The 23,436-nt window shown below is 36.4% G+C and overlaps 1 protein-coding gene across 1 annotated transcript in view; it reads right to left on the reverse strand.

Moving 5' to 3' along the window:
- Positions 1–23,200, reverse strand: part of SLC39A10 (solute carrier family 39 member 10) — a 52,106-nt gene extending 28,906 nt beyond the window's left edge. Inside the window, exons 1-2 of the mRNA XM_003764065.4 lie at positions 22,825–23,200; positions 2,994–3,988 (exon numbers count right to left, since the gene is read on the reverse strand). Of these exons, the coding sequence (XP_003764113.1) occupies positions 2,994–3,977 (984 nt within the window). The 5' untranslated portion in view covers positions 3,978–3,988; positions 22,825–23,200. The remainder of the gene's footprint in view (positions 1–2,993; positions 3,989–22,824) is intronic.
- Between the last annotated feature and the right edge of the window lie 236 nt (positions 23,201–23,436).

The raw sequence follows: 23,436 nt of genomic DNA on the forward strand, positions 1-23,436 counted from the left end.
GAACTCCATCATCATATCAGTACCTTAGAGGTTCTTGGAGCACTACTACCCATGGATCCCAGATAACACTTGAAACCAGGGGTCTGCCTGACTTCAAGACCAGCCCTTCTCTATTCAAAATATAATTAAAAAACGAACAAAAAACGGTTTTTGCAAACTTCAGGAGAAGCCTAAGCTTGAATACTTCCATCTGTCTCTTTGCAGGAAAAAAAAAATGGGAGAAAAATATTAAATTGTACTCTATTATCTTTGCAAAGAAAATCCCAGATGGGGTCATCAGTGAATGAAACCCCAGTTGAGATTAAGTAACAATTATAGTAGACTTAATCAGTACAAGTTAATATTTTTCTCCATTTTTTTTCCTGCAAAGAGGCAGAGGGAAGTATTCCTTCTCCAACTCATTTTATAGATGAGGAAACTGTAGCAAATAGGGTTAAAGTGACTTGCCTGGAATCACACTTTTAGAAGTGTCTGAGGTCAGATTTGAACTCAGGAAGATGAGTTCTACTGATCCCAAGCCCAGCACTCTACCCAATATGCTCTTAGCTAATCAATTTATTATTCCACTTGAAGAGACTGTTCCAAATCTTCTCTTTTCATCTCAAGCTTCTCACAGTACCTTCTCCCCCTACAGCCTTTCAGCTGAGGCCTCATTTCATACCTACATCTATTTTAAAATAAATTTTTGATGCACTTTAATATGTAAGAAGTATTTTTAGTTTACAGATTACACTAAACATAAGTGGCCCATAGTATGCCCAGCGCTGATCTAGCAATAAACAATACAATAAATCAAGCCTGTTTCATATCATTGCAGATTTCTCATTCACACTAGGGTCTAGCACATCTCTATCCAAAAACTAGATACTGCTTTCATTCTCCATTTCTCCTAATACTACCTAGCTAAATTTCTTGAGAAAGCCTTCTATGCTAGTTGCTTGCTTCTATTTTCCTTTTTCTCAATGCCTTCTAAAACCTAAGGTCTAGCTTTTGAGCTAATTCAACTAAAACTGCCCTTCCCAAGCTTCCAACAATTATCTCACTGTTAAATTTAATGGCCTTCTCTCAACCCTCATCATGAACAGCTGCATTTAAAACTTGCTCACCTTCTCTTCCTGTCTCATTTTCCTCTTCCAGTTTTCAGGATACTTCTCTCCCTTTGGTTCTCCTTCCATCTGCCTGACAATCCCCCCTACTACATCTGTTTCCACGGGTTCAATGATCACATTAATGCTGGTGTTTCCCCAGGTGTATACATTTATCCCTAGTTTGAGATATAATTTTGCCTTAACAACTACATTCTGAACATACAGAATTAATATCTAGTAAGTATCTCAAATTTAATATATCCAAAACAAAATTCTCTAATCTTTCCCCTCAAAGTCCTTCTCTATTTCCAACTTTTTGGTTCAATCAATCAATCAATCAATTAAAAGTTGGGTTACAGTGTGTCTGACTATGGCCAATCAAACCAATATGAACTTGGAATGCTCTGCCATAGGTCAGACACAAATAGTTCCTATGAACATTTGGGGTGGATTGTCTAACTTTGCACATCTCATGCTTGTTCTCAACTAATTCATTTCTGCTTTGCTCACAGAGCACAGCACCTTCTCTGATGAGAGCACGCCAGGCCGAGTGGGCCTCTGCAGTGTCTCCCACATGAAGACATACAATCAATTCTAAAGTTCTTAAGAGAGACCTTGAGAGTGTCCTTGTGTCTCTTTTTCTGACTACTTTGTGAGCGCTCGCCCTGTGTGAGCTCTCCACAAAATATTCTTTTTGGCAAGCTTACATTTAGCATTTGAACAACGTGGCCAGCCCAATGGAGTTGTGCTCTCTGCAGCAGAGGTGGAATGTTTGGCTATTTTACCAGCAAAGATATCACTAGCATCCCAGTCACCCAGGCTTTTAATCTTAGTTATCATTCTTAACTCCTCATTCTCATTCATCCCAGATATCCAATGTGCTGCCAAATCTTGTTATTCATACATTTTGTCCCACAGGTCCCCTTCTCTTTCCTTGAACAGTCACAACCCTAATTTATTTTCTCATCATCTCTTGCCTGGATTCCTACAATAATCTTCTAAATGGCCTCCAAGTCTTACAAGACTTCAGTCCATCCTTCAATCAGTTGCTAAAATGATTCTCCTGAAGTGTAGGTCTTATGACAACTCCCCTTTCCCAACTCAAATTCTGGAGGCTCCTTATTACTACTGAGATCAAACAAAAAGTTCTTTGCTTGATATTTAAGCTCTTTACAACCTGGATCTTTTCTGTGTCATTTTCATTCTTATATTTTTACTTCTGTCTGTTAGCTTCACTGCTGTTACTCACTCATACAAGACACCACCTCTTGTCTCTTTGCTTTACATCGGCCATCTCTCATAACTGGGATATTATATCTATTCACTGAACAACTCTTGCCTTGGGAAAAGGGCACTTCTTGGTGCCCCCAACCACTATGCCTTCCCCTCTTAAGATTACACTCTGCACAAATCACTTATGCATTTAGTCAAGTACACGGTGTTGTCTCTCCCTATCCCCCATAACTTAAGCTCCTGAGGATGTGGCTGTTTTTGCCTTTCTTTGTATCTCCAGGGCTTAGACCAGTGTCTGGAAAATAGTAAGCACATAATCAATCCTTCACTGACTGACAACTGAAAAACTAAGAACTTGAAGTGAAAAGTGGCATTAGTAACACTTATATAGAGAAGTTATACCTAGTGATATAACTACGTGCCCCAACCCCCCACCCCAAAAAAAATCTGGACCAAAGTATGAATCTTTAAATGTTTAAGTGGTAAGGAAGCACGCTCAAGAAAAATAAGAAACAAAGAACATATCTTAAAACTCTGATCTGATTCTAGTATTTTATTGCTTTTTGGAAAAGTTCTATAGAAAAACGAATAAATTACTGTTGTTTACTCTAACATCTTCAATTATCCAAATATTAAGAATAAACATTAGGTAAAGTCTCACTTTACACTTACCTCTTCATGATGATTATGATCTCTGTGACTTCGTGCTGAATAGACTGCATTTTTTTTCACACTATTCTGCTTATGGGGGGCTTCCCGCTTTTGAACATGCTGATGTTCATCTTCATTATGAGAATCAGGACCTTGATGTCCATGGCCATTATCATGGCCATTATGTTCTTGAAGGTGTACGTGATCATACTTGTGGACCCGATTATGCTCATGTTGTTCACCCTGAGAAGTTTCGCTATTTTTCTTTCCTTTTCTTCTCTTCTTGGGTTTCCGAAGTTTAACTTCAGCTTGCTCCTGAGTTGTATTAGTGTCAGATGATGGTTCATGGCTTGGTTCTCCATGCTCACTGTGAGTTACGGAATCATTATGAGAATGGTGTGTAGTGTTATGGTCAGGGTGATGATGCAGATGATGGTGATGGTGGGGGTGGTGATTATGGTCATGAGAATGTTTATTTTCAGATTTTACAGGTATTTCAGCTGTGTCTTTTTCTGGTTCACATCTGTGGTTTCTTTTTGATGTTCCACTAGTCCCAGTTTGATTTTCTGAATTAAAGTGATTATGGGAATGTTGATGGTTATGAGAGTGAAAATGTTTTCCTTCCTGAACAGCCAAAATATCTAAGTGAGAAACATGATCGTGACCAATATCCTCATGATTAATCTCTACTACTTTTATCTCTCCAAGGCCCAAGCTTGTTAAAAGTTTCTCCAGACCAAAAAATGACAATCTTCCATTTTCACCATAACGAGCAAAAAGTTTTTCAATGTAGTATTTTTTTTCATTTTCAGCATCCGGCACTGAAAACTTACTTGTCTCCGATTCTGTTATACCACCATGGAGATATGGTGCCTCTGAGATCTGGTAATCATTGTGGTTGTGATTGTGATGGTCATGCCCTTCCTCATGGCAGTGATTACACTGATGGAAAATAAAGGTCAGCAAACAAATGAGGCAAAATTTTGTGTGCATGTGTACCTTCATTTCTGATCTTCCTGAAAGAGAGAGAAATTGACACATTAATTTCCATTTATAGCACAAACAAGAAAAACAATCCATATCTTCTAATAACTTTTTTCATTTATATAAATGCTTTCCCTTAGTACTTTCTGCTCCTTATTTATCCTTTCAATATTTAATTATGGAATATTATTGTTTGGTAAGAAATGACCAACAGGATGATTTCAGAAAGGCCTGGAGAGACTTACATGAACTGATGCTGAGTAAAACGAGCAGTGCCAGGAGATCATTATATACTTCAACAACAATACTATATGATGATCAATTCTGATGGACGTGGCCATCCTCAGCAATGAGATGAACCAAATCAGTTCCAATGGAGCAGTAATGAAGTGAACCAGCTACGCCAAGCAAAAGAACTCTGGGAGATGACCAAGAACCATTACATTGAATTCCCAATCCCTACATTTTTGCCTGCCGGCATTTTGGATTTCCTTCACATTCTAATTGTACAATATTTCAGAGTCTGATTCTTTTTGCACAGCAAAATAACAGTTTGGTCATGTATACTTATTGTGTATCTAATTTATACTTTAATATATTTAACATCTACTGGTCATCCTGCCATCTAGGGGAGGGGGAGGGGAAAAGGAGGGGAAAAATTGGAACAAAAGGTTTGGCAACTGTCAATGCTGTAAAATTACCCATGCATATAACTTGTAAATAAAAAACTATTAAAAATATTTAATCCACTACATATATATATTCCATTCTTTTATACTAAAAAACCTTTAACTTTAACATATCTTTAACATATATATCACCTTCTCCTTTTACCTAAAAGTAGACTCACATAACCATAAACACTACATAGTAAAGCCTCACAGTGAGGTATTAGTTTGCAATTGATAATTGATTTTTCCTTTCATATTATTATAAGAATATTCAATGTTAAAGAACATGACAATATAAATTACTATAACAGAACAATCTCCCAAATTATCAGTGTCTAATTTATATTCAGCCTTTACTTGGGTATGATATATCAATAACTACAACATGGTAGCAAAATGTCAAATCAATAGTTAGATGAATAAATGTGGAATATTTCAAACAAACATCAAGTATTCTCCAGTATGTCTCAAATCCAATAAAGTTAAAAGCTAAGTAGCTGATTTTAGATTCAAAGTAAAAAAACACAGATGACCATTATTATCAGTCATTTACTTTCGAATAATTCTTTGAGACTTTATAAGAAATGTAAAGAGACAGATTCGTAAACTACTGAAAATTGCCAATGATTTTCAGCTATTAGAAAAAGACAGTGTGGTAGAGTGCAAACAATTTGGGGGTCTAAGGACAAGGATTCATATTCTACTATCGTTACCTACTACCTATCTAGTTTATAACAAGTCAGTTAAAAATCTCTGAATTTGTTTCCTCATTTAAAAAATGAGGGAATGGAACTAGAGCCTCTACAATTTCTTCCAGCTCTAAATCTATGAACCTATTATGCTACAAATGACATTTTGTGTTGTTCAATCATTTAGTCAAGTCTTGAGACATTTTGAGGTTTTTTTGGGCAAAACCAAAAACAAACAAAAAAACCTGGATTGGTTTGTTCTTTCCTGTTCCAGTTCATTTTATAGATGAAGAACTGAGTCAAACAAGATTAAGTAACTTGACCACATCATACAATTAAGAAGTGTCTAGTGGCCAGATCTGACTTCAGGAAGACTCATCTGATTCCAAGCCCAGTGCTCTCTCTACTGTAACATCTAGTTACTTTATAAATGAAAAGGCCCCATACAAATGATAAATGTTATGATGAATAGATTTACTAATCATAAAATAGTTAGTACTTTAGAGTAGCCAAAGTACTAAAAAACAAACAAACAAACAAACAAAAAACTTGGAATTTCCTTAGGCAAATGGGATTTAGTCATATAACCATTCTAAAACAAGTGTTCAGTTCACATGTGGATATAAGATTTTTTTTTTTAATAATAACATTTACCTCTGCAAAACTTTTGTGTTCTAAATTTTTCTCTCTCCCCTCCCCCAAAAACTTCAATCATTCCCCAAATAATGGGCAAACACTCAGTTTCCAGTTCCTTGCCACTATGAAAAAGGTTGCTACAAACATTTTTGCATATTTGGGTCTTTTATGATCTCTTTGGAATACAGACCCAGTAGAAATAGGCATAGTTTCTTATTGAAACTGCATTCTTTGTGCAATTTGGAACTATGCCCAGAGAGCTATTAAACTGTGTATACACTCTGAACGAGGAGTGCACACAAGTTTTACCAACAATGCAAGTGGTTCCAAATTTTCCCACATCCCCTCCAACATTTACCATTTTTTTTCTGTCAACCAATCTTAAAGGTGTGAAGTGTGTCTGAATATGCAATTCTCTAATCAATAGTAATTAAGAACACTTGTTCATATGACTAGAAACAGTTTTAATTTCTTTAAAATTGTCTGTTCATAGTGGGTATAATATTTAACACTGATTAATAGAGATTAATAAGGCAATAAATTCATCAGCAATATCATTACATGATAACTTTTTAGAAGTCTAATAAGAAATAAAGATTCTGCAAACAGCAAAAGTCTTAGTGATAAAACATACCAAGTATAATCAAAAGGTGGAGATATAATTTTTACATGAAGATGATATAATTATCCATAAACATATTACTTTCAAATGACAGAATCAAAGGCTATTTCTACTGGAGCCTCTCCAAACACCAACTAGGAATATGGATTTTCTCATTAGATCAAGGAGCAGAGACTCGCAAGCTCGAGAAATAAGATATTCCATTTCCAGACAATTCTAATTATTAGGAAGTCTTTTGTGACACAAAGTTTGCAATTTCTACAGATTGCTCCTGACTCACTCCTGTGGGGCCAAAATAAGTCTACTTCCTCCTCCAGAAGGCAGTCCTTCAAATATCTGAACATAGTTAAATATGTCTAGTTCTTTCAACAAATCCCAATGCCATGAACTCAAGATCTTTCATCATCCTTCCTGATTGCTGTCTTTTTAATACTTCCAGCTTATTCATACCCTTCTTAAACAAAACTCTATAGATGCAATTTGATAAGGGCAGAGTACAATGGAATCATCAGCTCCCAATTCCTAGAAAATGTTTTCTAATGTAGCCATTAGCTTGACTGCCATATCACATTACAAAAATAGATTGACCTTGCAGTTCATTAAACCCCAAAAGCTCCTTCCTGTACACACCAACTGCTACCTATGGTTCCCATCCCATTCCATCCCATCCCCCCTCTTACCACATTGTCCCCTCTATCATCCCCATCTTCTCATTTATTTTCATTCTCTGTCTACTGGCCATTTTTCTACCGTCTACAAACGTGTTCATGTCTCTGTCACATTCAGAAAAACTTTCACTTGATCCTTTAATCCCTGATAATTATCATTCTATATTTGTAACAGTTTGTGGTTAAACTTTCTGTGGTCTAAACTGTCTAACAATACTTTTAACTCTTTATAATCTGACTTTTTGACTTCATTCAAATGAAACTGCTCTAAAATTATTGATAGTTTAATTGCCAGATCCAATAAACTTGTTTTAATCCTCATCTTCCTTTACCTCCCTGTAGCCTCTGACAATGTCAATCACCTTCTTTTCCCTTGATATTACCTTATTTTTAGATTCTTGGTCATTCCCCTTCTCAGTTACCTTTCTTGGATCTTCATACAGATCATACTTGTTAAGAATGAGTGTCCCATAAGGCCTCTTCCTCTATTTTACTTCACCTGGTAATCCCTTCAATTCCTGTGGATTAAATTATCTCTACCTTGATTCTCAAATCTATTTTTCCATTCCTAACCTCTTAGTTGACCCCCAGTCTTCATCTCAAATTGCTTCTTAAACATTTCAAATTGAATGTTCATTACATATGTTAAAATCAATATGTCCAAAACTAAACTCATTCATGATCTTTTCTCCCAAACCCTTACCATGTTCAAACTTATTGGTGGAGAGGGCAATACCAGCCTCCCAGTCTCCCAGGTTTACAACTTAGGTGTTATCCTTGATTTCTCACTACCCCTCATCCCCAAATCCACTGCCAAGGAAGTTCTCTCAATTTCACCTTTGCAATATGTCCCCTTTTCTCCTCTGCCACAGCCACCATCCTGTTTCTCATCTTCCTCATCCCTGAATTACCAAAATCGCTTATATCTTATATTCCCTCCTTCCCTTTCCCATCTTTAACCCACAAATCTGGATCTTTGCTGTATCCTGAACAAACCACTCATGACTTGGTTCTGAGCATTTTCTATAGCTATCCCAATGCCTAAAATACTTTGCCTTTTCATATCTACCTCCTACCCTCCCTAGCTTTCTTCAAGATTCAACTATAAACAAACAACAAAAAAAAAAACCTCATCTTCTACAAGAAAACTTTCCAAACCCCTCTTAATTCTAGCACCTTCTTTTTAAAACTACTTCATATTTTTCCTACATATAATTTGCTTGTATGTTTGCACACTATCTCTCCCACTACATCTGTGAGATCCCTGAAAGCTCTTGTCTATTTTTGTAGACCTAGGGCTTATCACAGTACTCTGAACAAAGTAGGTATTTATAATAAATGTTTATGAACTGACTATGGCTCCCTCATCTTATATATTGGAACTAATTCTTTAATATTCAAATAAAAGACATATTTACCTCTTCTGAACTTCATTAAGATTCAGCCCAATACTTTGTCCTGCAAAATTCTTTTGGATCCTGTCATCATCCAATGTCAGTAATCCCTCCCAGGTATTTTCCATCTACAAATTTGATAAGCATACAATATCCAACTTTTATACAAGTCACTGACAAAAATATTAAAATGCATAAGGGCCAATCCTTGGAGTACATCATTAGAGAACTTCTGCCACAATGATACTGAACCATTAATAGGTACTCTCTGAATCTTACCCTTTTCCTTTCTAGAACCTTATCTTTAATGACCCTTTCAAAAATTTCCCTAAGACCCTTTTCTACCTTTATCCTTTTCCAATTTTGGATAACAACCATTTTTCATGATCTTTCAATTATTATTGACAATAGTTCTACAATTATATCTGCCATTGTCTTCAAGACCAGAAGTGTAGTCAGCCTGGACTAGGAAACTTGAATTCATCTTGCTTACCTTGGAGAGCAACTCTCTGCTTAGCATTTTTGTTTTGTTTTCAAGTGTAAATAGTCATTCTCCCTTGAAGAGAAAACTGGGGGAGGTGGGAGAGGGGAGAAGAATTTAACTGGTCTATCTACTCTTGTTAATTTTCATCTTATCTATACCAAGACAAAACCCTATCCTTTTTTTAACCCTCCTTTTTTCCATGCCTTAAATAACTTAAAAAATCTTAGGGAAGAACCAAAATGTTAGAAAAGACAGGGACTTACCTGAGCTCTCCCAAATCCCTCTCCTATCAACTTTAAATAAAGCCTCAAAACTAATTCTAGTGACAGAACCTACAAAAATGATGAGACAGGACAATTTTCCAGTCCAAGACATCTTAGAAGGTCCACAGCAAAGATCTATCTTAGTCCAACACAAAGCCCTGTGATGCAAGACAGCAGCAATCCTTGGGGAATAATCAAATTGGTAGTTCCACAAACAGTAAGGGGAATGGACAACTCGTCAAAAGAAGATTACAGGGATCTCCTTGCTGCTGCCATCAGTGCAGGACTCTGTTGCATTGCCCCCAAAAAGATCTAGGACAGAGACCCAAGTCACAGTTCCAGGATGAGGAAGAGCACCAGCATGCTCAAGCACACAATCACAATCCCGGTCACCAAGTCTAGACTGGAAAATAGTGTTTTGGATGCTCATGGACCACAGCACACGTCAGCTGAAAGAAAAAACTTGCAGGTTCTTAGAATTAGCTCTGAAAACAGAAGCACAAAAAAAAGGTAAATTAAGGATAGTGTTATCTTTCTTCTAATTAGATCTGGTTTTGTTTTTGTTTTGTCTGAAATCATGCTTTTTTTTTTTTAATTTTTTAACTTCAGCTGAAGCATAATAGTTTCTGCTTCAGCTCTTAGCTTTACTCTTATGTGTGTGCTTCAAATATGTTTTTTGTAAACAACATATTGTGAGATTTTGGTTCTTAATCCAACTCTGCTATCTGTTTTCTGTTTGGGGGCAAGTTCATCCATTCATGTTCACAGTTAAGATTTACTGTATATATCTTATCCTATTTTTCCCATTTATCCTTCTCTCTCTTTTACCCTGTATCTCCTCCTAAGTACTTTGCTTTTGATTTCTACCTCCTGCAATCTGCTGTCCTTTATATCAGCTTTAGACTTTTCAACAAGATAAAGTTTCACAAGAGCAAAAAATAAAATCTAAAGAGATCTAAAATCAAGAGATAAAGAATGAACTTTCTTGCTAAAAAGGTACCATAGACAATGAAATGATAGATCAGTACTAAATATATATGCATTAAATGGCAGAGCATCCACATTCTTAAAGGAAACGTTAAGAAAAAAGATAATAAAATTATATTAATAATTATTAATACTAATTAATTAATATTAATAATTATTATAAAATTAATTAATGGGAGACTACAACTTTCCATCTTAGAGATAAATATATTAACCATAAAATAAATTAAAAGTCAAGGCAATGAATATAATATTAGAAAAGCTAGATATGCTAAACTTATGGGGAAATAAATGAGAATAGAAAGGAATATACCTTTTTTCATATGTACTTGCACCTGACAATGTAAAAAATGAATAAGAATAGAAAGGAATACACCTTTTTTCATATGTATTTGTACCTGACCATAAAAACCTTATAACCAAATTCAGAAAAATCAAATGGATCATTTTTAGACCATAATATAATTACATTACATTCAATATAAGACCATCGAAGCACAGATTAAAAATTAATTGGCAGGGGGCAGCTAATTGGTGTAGTGTATAGAGTACTAGCCCTGAAGTCAGGAGGACCCGAGTTCAAATCTGGCCTCGGACACTTAACACGTCCTGGATGTGTGACCTTGGGTAAATCACTTAACCCCACTGCTTGAGAGGAAGGGGGAATGAAAAATTAATTGGCAACTAACCTAATCCTAAAAAATAAGTGGATCAGAGAAACAATCAATTTCATTAAAGAGAATTGACAATGAAGCAGCATACCAAAATATGTGGGATTCAGCCAAAGCAGTATGTAGAAGGAAATTTAAGTCATACATTAAATACATACACCAATAGAAGAAAAATCAATCTGATAAATTGAGCATGCAACTAAAAAAAAAAAGGTCAAAGAACAAATTGAAAATCCCCAATTAACAACATTTAAATGGAAATCCTAAAACTCAAAGGAGAGATGAATAAAATTGAAACTAAAAAAAAAAAAATCAATGAATAATAAAACTGGGAGCCAGTTTTATGAGAAAAAAAACCAAAACATCAATCATTAGTTAATTTTTAAAAAAGAAACAAAATTACTAATATCCATATGAAAAAGGTAACTGCTTCACCAATGAAAGTGAAAGTAAAGCAATTATTAGGGGTAATTTTGTCCCAGATACATTGGGTAAAATTGAAAATCTGAGTGAAATGGATAAATATTTACAAAAATAAAAACTGCCCAGTAGTAATGTAAGAAATTGAATACTTAAATATTCCTATTAAATTTATTTTATGACATGCGTTTTTGATACTTAAAGCAGGAAGTACAAAAACAGAGAAAGAAAAGTATAGCCTAATTTCCTTAATAAATATCAATGGCAAATTTTTAAATAAAACACTAGCAAGGAGATTAAAGCAATGTGTCAGAAAGATCAAAGGGGATTTATACCCCAAATGCAGTACTGGTTCAGTATTAGAAAACTCTCAGTAAAAGTAAACATATCAATTACAAAAACAAAAATCATATAACTATACCAAGAGATGCATAAAAATCTCTTAACATACAACACTCATCTATTAAAACATCAAAAAGCAGAGAAATCAATACAACCTTTCTTAAAATGATAAACAGTATCTATTTCAAACCAAGACCAAGCATTATCTATAAAAGAAGATTAAACTCAAAAGCCTTGCTAGTAAGATCAGGAATGAAGCATAGTCATCACTATTACTCAATATTATACTAGAAATGCTACCTATAGCAAAAAAGACAAAAGAAATTGAAGGAATAAAAAAATAAAACAAAGGGGAAAAAAACCTATCATTCCTTAGAGAATCAACTAAAAAACTATTTGAAACAATGAACAACTTCAGCAAGGTATAAAATAAACCCACATAAATAAACCCAAGAAAACCCAATGAGATAAAAAGAAATTACATTAAAAATAGCTGCAGACAATATTAAACACTTCCCATCAAGAGCTTTCCCATCAAGAAAAAACCAAGGGTTACATGAAAAGTATGAAACACTATTCACAAAAAATAAAGGCAGATCAAAACAATTGAGAAATAGTCATTGTTCAAGGGTAAGCCAAGTCATTATAGTAAAAAATAGAAATTCTACGCAAATTTATTCAGTGCCACACTAATAAAATTAACCAATAATTATGTTAGAGAGTTAGATGTAGTATCAAAATTCATCTAGAAAGACAAAAGGTCAAGAATATCAAGGCTTATATCCAGATTATGCCAAATTGCTTTCCAAATGGTTTTCCCAGCAATTTTTGTCAAATGTTGAGTTCTTATTCAGAAAAATCTCGAAAACTTTGTATGGATTCATTCAAAGTGATATGAGCAGAACCAGGAAAAAAAATATTCACAGTAACTGCAATATTATAAGGATGATCAACTGTAAAACTGAGCAAGTCTGATTAACAAAATGATTCCAGAAAACTCCAAATATATGTGATGAGAAAAAAAGCATCATCTCCAGGAAAAAAAACCAATGAACTTGAATTGAAGCATATTTTTATTTTTATTGTCTTATTTTGGTTGTGTTTTTTTTCTGCATGGCTAATATGGATATGTTTTGCATGCCTTTACATGTATAATTTTTTTTTTTTATTTAATAGCCTTTTATTTACAGGATATATGCATGGGTAACTTTACAGCATTAACAATTGCCAAACCTCTTGTTCCATTTTTTCACCTCTTACCCCCCACCCCCTCCCCCAGATGGCAGGATGACCAGTAGATCTTTACATGTATAATCAATCAAAATCTAATTGTATGCTTTCTCTAAGGGAGAAAAGAGTGGAAGAGTTTAGAATTCAAAACTTAAATGATTTTTAGAATTTTACATGTAATTGGTAAATATTTAATGACATAAAAACAATTTTAAAAAATAAAATACTATCCTGCAATAAAACAAATGCTAAATAAACATAGGCTCTTATAGGAGGTGGCCTGACTTTTCCTGTCATTTCATCCCCTCAGTATATGTACTCTTTAGTTTTCTTGGCTGAATTAGTTTGTATTTTATATTACTTTGCAATTTTTGGTTTTGTCATGTGTACTATTAAGTCATGATAGGCATAGATGTCCCCTAGAACTATTATCATAAGACCCAGGATATGGCTTTGTAAAGACAAAGCTGTACCAGCTGTACCAATATGACTTTGTAAAGACAAAGCTGAACCAGACCAATTTAATTTCCTTTACAAATACAGTGACAAGCCAAGTAAAAATATCTACTATGAATTTTCTAATGCTTTTGTTTGCATGCAGTATGCTTGTCATTTTCTTTTATGTGTGATTTAAAACACTATACTATCAATTTAGTCACTCACCAGGATTCATCAAAGCAGTTTCCTATTTTCACCATTAGATGGCTGACGTGAGCACCTACACTTTTCTATGGCCAACAATTCAACAAAGATGAAAATAACACTGTCATTCAAGGGACTTATGAGCTGTCTAACAAGGTTAAATATATGCATAAACAACTTAGTATCTCACATACAAAAAAAAAAAAAAAAAGTGAAATGAAATGAGAGTTCCAAGATTGTAGAGGAAGTAAGAGGGGGCTTTAGGAATAACTGTTTATCCAGACCTAATGCCTTTTAAAGGGATACTTCATAGTTGTTGGATAGAAGCTGAAGGTGAAGAGGAGGGAAGTATCCATTATGGTTTAAGCAAACACAAGGAGATGAGAGAGAATGGCTTATAAGAATAGTATGATTGTACACGGCAACAACAAGATTATACTATGATCAATTCTGATGGAGGTGCCTCTTTCCAACAAGGAGATGATTCAGGCCAGTTCCAATGGTCTTGCAATGAAGAGAGCCATCTATATCCAGAGAGAGAACTGTAAGAACTCAGTGTGGTTCACAACATAGCATTTTCACTCTTTTTGTTGTTGTTTGCTTCCATTTTATTTTCTCTCATTTTTTCCCAGTTTGATTTGATTTTTTCTTGTGCAGCAAGATAATAGTATAAATCTGTATGCATATATTGGATTTAACATATATTACTACCATATTTGACATGTATTGGACTGCTTGCCATCTGGGGAAGAAGGGGGGAAATTGGAACATGGGGTTTTGCAAGGGTTAATGTCGAGGAATTATCCATGCATGTTTTGAAAAACAAAAAGTTTTAATTTTAAAAAAAAGTTTATGATTAAGTAGTACTATAATGGCTAAAATGTGGGTTGCCTAAAAGGTAAAAGCTTCAAAGATGAAGAATCTCTAGATTCAAAGATTCTATACTTAATTTACTTAAGCAATGGATAGTTATTAATTTTTGAGTAGAGAAGTGATTACTGTGGCATGGTGATTACTCAAATATATTCATGAAAGTCTTGGAGGAAAGGAAACCAGTTAACAGACCATAATTCAGGCAAATTTTTATTTGGCATTTGTTACTTTATATATCTTATTGCAACTTAATAACCTTTTAAGATAATTATCCCTATTTTCCTGGGGAGGAAATTAAAGGTAAGAGTTGCCCATAGTCATTCACTTTTAAGTAAAAAGATTTTGAACCCAGGTCATCTTCAATCCAAATTTAACACAGTATCCATTATTCCATGCTGTCTCACAAAAATTCATTAGAAGTCTCAACTAGAGATACAGAAGTGATTGGGGGAAATGGATTTTAAGTAAAGACAAAAATCAAAAAGCTTTGACAACTGATCATTTCCAACCACTACAAAATTCTGCTAAGTATCATACTCTGTTTTAACTTATCATTTAAAAGTCAGAATTAGACATAGAAAGGGATGCTAAAAATCAAATTCAAATTCATCATTAACAAATGAAAAAAGTGATAAGCAATAAAGGATTCAAATTCAAGTCCTTATTTCATGTAGTGCATTTTCCTAGTCTTAAATAGTACAGGTCAAATGAAGCTTTGCCCTAAAGCAACAAGGACACAGAGAAGGAACTTTTGCCCCAATAAAGACATTGCTATACCTCAGCTAGCAGTAGTCGGGTCTCTCTTCTTCATACAGAGCTGAGTCTGTTCTTCCTTCTGGGTTGGTGTTCTCAAAGTATGATCTGGAGAATCACTGGTCTAATTCAGGAGAGGTCAAAACTTTTCATATAATAGGTAAGACATTTTGAATTGTAAATGGCAGATCATCAATAGAAGTAACCAATGTAAAAAAAAAAAAACAAAACTTTGCAGGGAGGTGAAAAGGTCCTCAATTTTTAAGTTTTCTCAGAGCAAAAATTTGAGAACCACCATTTTAGATGAGACTGCTTGATTACTACCTACTCCTATCACTGAATAGAGATCCAATATTTAAGGTACTTGTTTACACTTCCTTAAATAAACATACCAAGAAGTCTGTGGGCAACAAGAATCAAAGGCTGAATGGTTTCTGGTTTTCAGATACTCCAAAAATTACCTTTCAGTTGTCAATTCCTTTTGACTCAGCCACAGCATCAATTTTTTTTTTTTTTACATTATTAGCACAATGGATAAAGAAAGACACCTTGTCATGTACCCATTCTCATTTAAAACTATAATATTCAATCATTTGAAAAAGTTGGCACTTTAGTACTATCAAAGAAAAAAAAAAGCAGACATATGATGACTTCAAGTTCAATTTTATCCATGCTTTTTAGTGCTTAATTGTGAAAAGCTAGTTGTCTTATGGTCTACTATTTCTCACCGAAATGTCTAAATTACTAATAACTTGGATCATGTATTGAATTGCAGGGGAGAAGAGGAAGAAAAAAAAATAGAATGTAATAAAAACAGGAATTACCTTGAGTCCTCAGGGAGAACTTTAGAGTTCTTCTTAGCATAGCTCAGAGTTCACTTTGGGCTACACCAATAACCCTGAGCAATGAAATCTTTCTAATAACAAATAATAACAAAGTCAACACAGAGTCAATAAGACTCGTGCCAATATTAACATTATACTTATCAATGTTGCAAGTTAGAACTCCTCCGATTAACTAATTAAAGTAAATGCTTCTGGGGATCATTCATAGGAAGATTTGTCTATTTGCTGGAAAATCTCTTGTACCAAACCAAAATCTATGAATTTAATTTTAAAAAATCTAACTTCCTGTGTCATGGTTGAAAAACAGGCTTTTGCTTCAGAGTCAGAACTGAATATTCTAAACAATTCAGAATGTATACAGTAACAAATGTAGTTGTAGAAAGCATACACACAAAAAAACCCTATTTATTAAAGTCCAAACAAGTTGTTTTTCTGAATTCTGAATTTCAAGCTTGTTCTTTTTGCATAAAACTGAATACAGAATTTATTCCTAATAAATCACAGTTCCCAATAATTAAAGTTTTACTGTATGAATATAAATAAATGATGCATTCAAGGAGAAGGGAAGTCACAAACAAATTGAGGGGGACAAAATTCTTAATTTAATTCTTAAATTAAGGAGAATGAGGATAAATTTTCCCCCCAACAAGATGAAGATTCAGCAAATAAGCAATACTATGGAATCCTGAACAAAGAAGATAAACTCACCAACAATAGAGATTAATAAAATATAAAGAGAATGCTTATTTAAAAAAAAAAATTGGGGGAATGAAAGCAGTAACAATCATATATAGATAATTAGCACTAAAACAAATATTTGAGGAGCAGCTAGGTGGTGCAGTGAATGGAGTATCATCCCTTAAGTCGGGAGAACCTAAGTTCAAATCTAGCCTCACACAATACTTCCTAGCTGTATGACCCTGGGCAAGTCACTTAACCTCACTTACTTCAGCAAAAATAAATAAATGAATATTTGGTCAAAGTTACATGCAACTTAAGAACAAGTATCCTGCCCCACACATTTTGTAATTTCTCATGCTTAGATTTCCTACAATGGTAGCCTGACATTTGTTAACATTATTTAACAAAAGCCAAATTTTTTTTTAAAAAAAGAATTCTCCATTAAAAAAAAAATCAGAAATAGAAGAGCAAATTAGGGTTTAATATTTAACTTTAGAAGCAAATACATAGGTGATGTAAACCAAATAAATTATTCAATTATACTTTTAGTGTTTCTAAAATAGATTGAATATTTGAAGAAACTTTTAACAAGAGGTTTCTTTCCCTTCAACTGAAGGAAAGTGTTAATTCCACAAATACATATACAGATTTAAGTGATTAATTTACTGAGAAGCACAATGGAAATAACAATTCCTAATGCAGTATTTTGGAGGATTACTATGTTAATGTCTAAAACCAATTTTGACACAGTCATATTAGAAAAGCCATTCATTCACAACTTCTTTGGGAGAATTATTTCATCAGTAAAATAAAAGTAATAGGCCATATAATTCTGAAATTTTCTATTCCTCTGCATAGATCTGTAGTATTTTTAAAAAAACACTTCACATATAAAAATTTAGGTATGTTAAAAGGCTTTTCTCTATTATATAGAGGAGGCATTCACTATTTGCTGCTTTGCTCTGATGCTTTGCTTTGATCTTTGAGGAAAAGAGCATCCTCCCGTTTCCTAATCCTGATCTGTTATTTCTACAAATCACTTGTCCCCTCTAACATAGTCATTCAGAAGTTAACACATTTAACATTTCTTCAAACTCGAAGGGGAATTTGAACAGCTGTTGTACTGTCAACCAGCTTACTCCCTCTGTTCACATACTCCTAGATCTAGTAATACTAGTTTCCTGGCTGATCCCTGAAAAAGATAGTTTATCTTTCCTGACATTTTCTCTATCCCACATGAGCCATCAATATAAATAAAAAAATTACTTTTCTAATATTTGTATCTCCTCTACTGCGGGTCTGCTACTGATTCTGCCTGCCTGGTCTCACACCACCATCCTTCAGTCACTAAAGTGATTTTCCCAAAGGTCATCTATGATCATATCACCTACCCTAGTCTTAAAACTTTGGTTGCTCCCTTTTACCTCCAGGATCAATTACAATTAATTAACAATCAATATAAATAAAATTTTATTAAGCCCCTATTATGTGTCATACTCCTTTACAATCTAATGGAGGAAAATATGCAAATACAGAGGAAGCTATATACAGAATAGAGCATAATTAATGGAAAAAGCCCTAGAATTAAGAGGGACTGGGGACAACTTCCAATAAAAAAGGGACAACTTCCAATAAAAAGGGGATTTTAATTGAGTCAAAGGAAGAGTAGTCAGGAGGTTGAGTAGAAGAGGAAAAGCATTCCAAGCAAGATAAACAGAGAAAATGCTAACAGATATAGTTTAAGGATCAGCTAAACCACCAGTATAGCTAGATCTAGCCATATGTGACAAGGGGTAAAGTATAAAGACTGGAATGGTAGAAGAGGCTAGATTACAAAGGGCTATGAAAGTCAAAACAGCATTTTGTATTGGATCCTAGAGACAATACAGAACTAGAGTTTTAAGACTAGGGAGGGTGACATGGTCATTGCTGTGCTTTAGGAAAATCGTTTTAGTGGCTGGAGGATATAGTAAGTGAGATCAGGCAGGCAGATCCACAAGTAGACTATTTCAACAATCCAGGCATGAGTGACAAGGATCTGCACTAGAGCAGAGGCAAAACTTCATAGAATCTGTTTGAAAGGACATACATCCAGTCTAATCCACATATCCTTCTACAATAGACCCCAATATAGTTTGTGGACTATTACTATGGAAGAAGGCATGTGCAAAAATCTTAAATTTCCCTCAATATTTCTATACATTTTTTCTTGGTCAATCTCAGGAAGCAGATTTGAGTTCTCCCAGTTCACCCACAGCCTTCACAAATAAGTGATGAAACCGATCAACCACATCTTTAGTGAAAATGAAGAAGACGATAGGGAATCTCTTGTGTATTTCTGGAAGCAATTCCAAAAACGGTCAATAGCTGCATCATTGGATAAAGTGTATAACCTTTGAAGGAGACAAGTACAAAATTTATTTGGTTTGTATATATTTTTAGCCTATCTGGAGTTGTCTGATTCAGACACTTCAGATAACATGTATATATTTCAGACAAAGAATTCCTGATTATAGAAGCTACTTTTCTCAGTTTTATCTTTAAGTCTTATTTTTAAGTGAATTTTAAAAGCATCTTTATTTCAAATTTAACAGAAAACACTAATTTAATCTTGCTGTTAATTCCACTCACAAATTTAAGTTAAAAATTTAAACCAATATTAATCAGGAATGTTTGTTTCCATCTATGAGTCTCTGAATGCATCCTTAATCTTATACATTTAGAACTGTTTCAAGGTTACCCACTCATTAGTTTATAACAAATTAAACCTTAAAAATGAAACACCAGTAGAATTTTATAATTTCAAGTTTTATTTTCCAGTAAGGTTAAACAAAGAAAAAAAAAGTCAAGCCACTTACTAATAAAGCATGAATTATGCAATACAATTATTCAGAGAAATTAGGGTTTCAAAATAAATTACATAATTATATTGTTTTTGTAGACAAAAAACATTCAAAAAGCATGTTTACTCTTTGTTCCCTGCTTTTGTTCTTTAACATTTATGCATTTGTATGCCCTCTTACCCGTCCTCAAAATTGTCATTAAATAGACTGATATAAAATGGGTCAAACATGCTGTCCTTGACCTCATGAACAACACTCTGGACAAATGATAGAATTAAAACTTTCATCTTAGGAGGGTAGGAGATTCAATTTCAAATACAGCAAGCTAACACCAGGGGGCACCCTAACTGTTGATATGTAGTCAAGCTAGTGACTTCCACATACATAAACTTTTCTGAAAACTGGTTATTCCGAGTGTCCCCAATGTCTGTAGTAAAATTTTGGCAGTAAATATAGAATAGACTGGCTTTTGTGGCTATACACTGGGCATACACAAGGTTTCCCCACACACACCTTTTCTATTCTACTCTACCTTCTTATTGTTATTTTTCTTAAGACTTGGACAGTTGGGTTAACTGGGCTAATACCATTCATTGGGCACAAATCCCCAAAATTTCCCATTCATGAATCTTGCTTTCCAATTAGCAATCTTCTGGAGAGCAGGAGGGAGAGATAGGAAATTTGCCTACAATGTGCCCAAGCATGCTTGGTGGACTTTTTTTCTGTTAAAAATTAATTTCATTTTGGCTAAATTTGAAAGCAGAGATTCAAGAAAAAAAAATGAGAATGTTCCAAAAATGGTCTTCGAAAATATGAACTAAGTACCAAGTCCACCCAAAATACTTTCATGTCCAAATCAGGCACTTGGAATAACCAGAATAAAACGGTCATTAAGCACAAATCTGTGGCCATACAAATGACGGACTTGAAACTATAAAGGGAGGAATCAAAAGAGACAAAAGAAAAAAACCGGAAATATAATTGTACTTAAGGCCACTAATTCAGTATTGAATCCGGTTGGGGGGGGGGGGGGGGGGGGGGGGGGGGGGGGGAGAGAAGGGGAAGAACACCATCACATTAACAACACAATACTACATTGAAGTATCTTCTTACAAAGAAAACAATCACAGCCTGCAAAAGCATGACTGCCTCACTATTAGGAAAATACAGCCAAGTGGCTCCATTTTTATTCCTGCTCTTTATTTTGAGTTAAGGACATTTAGAAAGGAAATACATAACCCAAATAGATTTACTAACTTTTCAGTGCTTCCCAATGCCCAATGGGCAAAGCAAGTACCCAGTAAGTGTTGAAAGACACCAGATTCGAAATTGACAATATGCCAAGATATTGGCTATTTCTATTCTAGTAAGAAAACCTCGGCAAGTTCCAGAACTGGCAGACTATCTCATCATAAATTCCCAATAGAGTAACAAAATAAGCTATTATGAAACTTGTAAAAATAAGGACTTCTGGGTGTGAGCATCTAGATCCTTATTTTCCAATTTATGTTGCCACATCTAAACCAAAACCAAATTAGATTTGTCTCCAAGAGTACTTTTGTATTTGTCAATTTAATGTAGGATTTACACAAAATCCCAGGATAAATATAAGCCCCTTATGGTTCTCTCTTCTCCCATTTCAAAGTTCTTAGGGATAAATCTATCAACGATGTAGTTTTCGTATAGATTTACCCATGCATCCCCACTGCCCCCTCCAATTCAACATTAAAAATCCAAGGAATAAATTTAAAAATTAAGATCCTTAAGGCTCCCTTTCTCCGAATTAAAATCCCTAGATTTAAGGTTTTTTGAAGTTCAGTTTTGCTCCTAAATATCAACAAGAAAAACCCAAGTTATAATAGAACGCCGAGTCGGAAGGGGCTGTCTAGTCCAACTCAACTGTCCAAGGTCACGTTAACTATTCAGGTCACCATGCATTTGATTTTACTAGGGTTAATCAAAGGGGCTTTTGGATTATATTTCTCACTTAAAAGGGGTTTCTAGACATAGCTTAATAAAAACGTTTTACACTAACTGCTTCTGACACTCAGTTTGGGGGTCTGCAGCGTTTTGTTCCCGTCAGTGCTCTGAAGGACAAGCTCACAGGCCCCACGTGAAGCGGCCTCCACCCGAGACTGCAGTAGGAGGAAGCGCTTCAACGTCACATCACCCCGCCCTCAACTGCGGCCTCCCTGCGTCGCTCAGCCAGGCCCGGACTCCAACCCCTCGTGGTGTTCCCCTTGGAGAGGAGGAGCCGGCCAGGCCCTGACGCGGAAAGGGGAAGGGCAGAGGGAGGGTCCACACCGCACCCCCCACCCCCTTTTTACTTCTCTCCTCTACCTTCGGAACAAAGCGAGGGAGCCACGCCGCAGCCCAGGAGCTGCCAGAAGAGCCCCCGCCCCTCTCCCGCATTTCATCCCCAGAATCCACCCATTCCTCCCACGTGAATCCTTAGCTCAAAGGCATCTCCACCGCCGCGTTCAAACCGCCCCCCCAATCGATCTTCCATTAGAATAGAATAACAAAAAGAAAAGATTGGGGGCTCCTCCAGGGAATCAGGCGGCAAGGTCCGGCCCACGGCCGTTAACCTTCTACCCATTTTAAGCCAATAAATGACGGATTCGCCTTCCCTGGGCCTTCTCCGGACACTCCACGGAGTGGCTTTAAAGCAACGCCGGTGGCGGCGTGGAGCCCAGCCCGGCGGGACCGCGCTCTCGCCGCGGCCTCCCCCAGCGACGACCCCTGCTCCCTCCCCCGGCTCGGCCGTCGCCGCCCCTCCCCCGGCCGCCGAGGCTTCCCTTCAGCTCAGAGAGGGGGGAGCCGCCGGAGCGTCGGGGCCCCGCCGGCCGGCGAACGGCCACCCCGGCCGGCGCGAGCCCCTGGGCGCACGTGAAGGGCAAAACAGCTCCGCGCACCGCCCGCCGCTCTTCCTCTCTCTCCCACGCCGCCGCTGTCTCCAGCAGCTGGGGCGGACGGAGAGGGGGAAGTCGTAGCCTGGCTACCCAACACCCTCCCAGCCCCCGGGGACTCGGCCGAGGATCTTCGGTTCTACCGCCCGCATCCACCCCCCGCGGTCCCGGGACTCGCGGTCTCCGTAGTGGATGGGGCCGGTTCTGGGGGAGGGAATGTAAACAAATCGGGGTTTTATAGTTACCTCACACTCGAGTGCCGTGTGCATCTCCTCTCCGCTCGGTACCAAACCCCGGCTGCACCAAAGAGCGTATTCATCAAAACCAGCTGCGCTAGCTGCGTCGGGGCGACATGCCCGCCCCACGCTCGGCTACGCTGCCGGCGTACAAAGCCCCGCTCAATCACCCGCGCAGCCGCATCCCCTTCTCCAGTGAAAGCTACGCTACTGGCGTACACATCATTTCTCCGCCATTCACTCTGGGAAACGCCGATTACGCACAGTAGCCGGCCGCTCACGAAGTCTTCGTTAGTAGGCGGAGCCAAATGGAAAGCCTATTCTACGCTAAGTGCGCAGCCCACGCTCCACGCTAGTTTTGTTCCATGGAAGGCACTGTCCCCGAGAGGCTGGGGGTGGCTTGTAGGGCGACTTGTAACGCATGCGTAGAATGCCCTCAGCCACTTGACAATTGTTAAGAGGTTGGAACACTGGCAACGGCCTTCCCTGACGTCTTTCCCCTCCTGTTTTTAGAAAAACCAAAAGCAAAGTGGGAAGCCCTCAAGGAGCAGCTGCGGCTCCCGAAAATCACGGAGAAAGCAGCAATCTGTGGCTGCCAAAGTGGATGACAGTGGGTCTAAT

Source organism: Sarcophilus harrisii, chromosome 3, assembly GCF_902635505.1.
Source record: "Sarcophilus harrisii chromosome 3, mSarHar1.11, whole genome shotgun sequence".
NCBI classification, from domain to species: domain Eukaryota; kingdom Metazoa; phylum Chordata; class Mammalia; order Dasyuromorphia; family Dasyuridae; genus Sarcophilus; species Sarcophilus harrisii.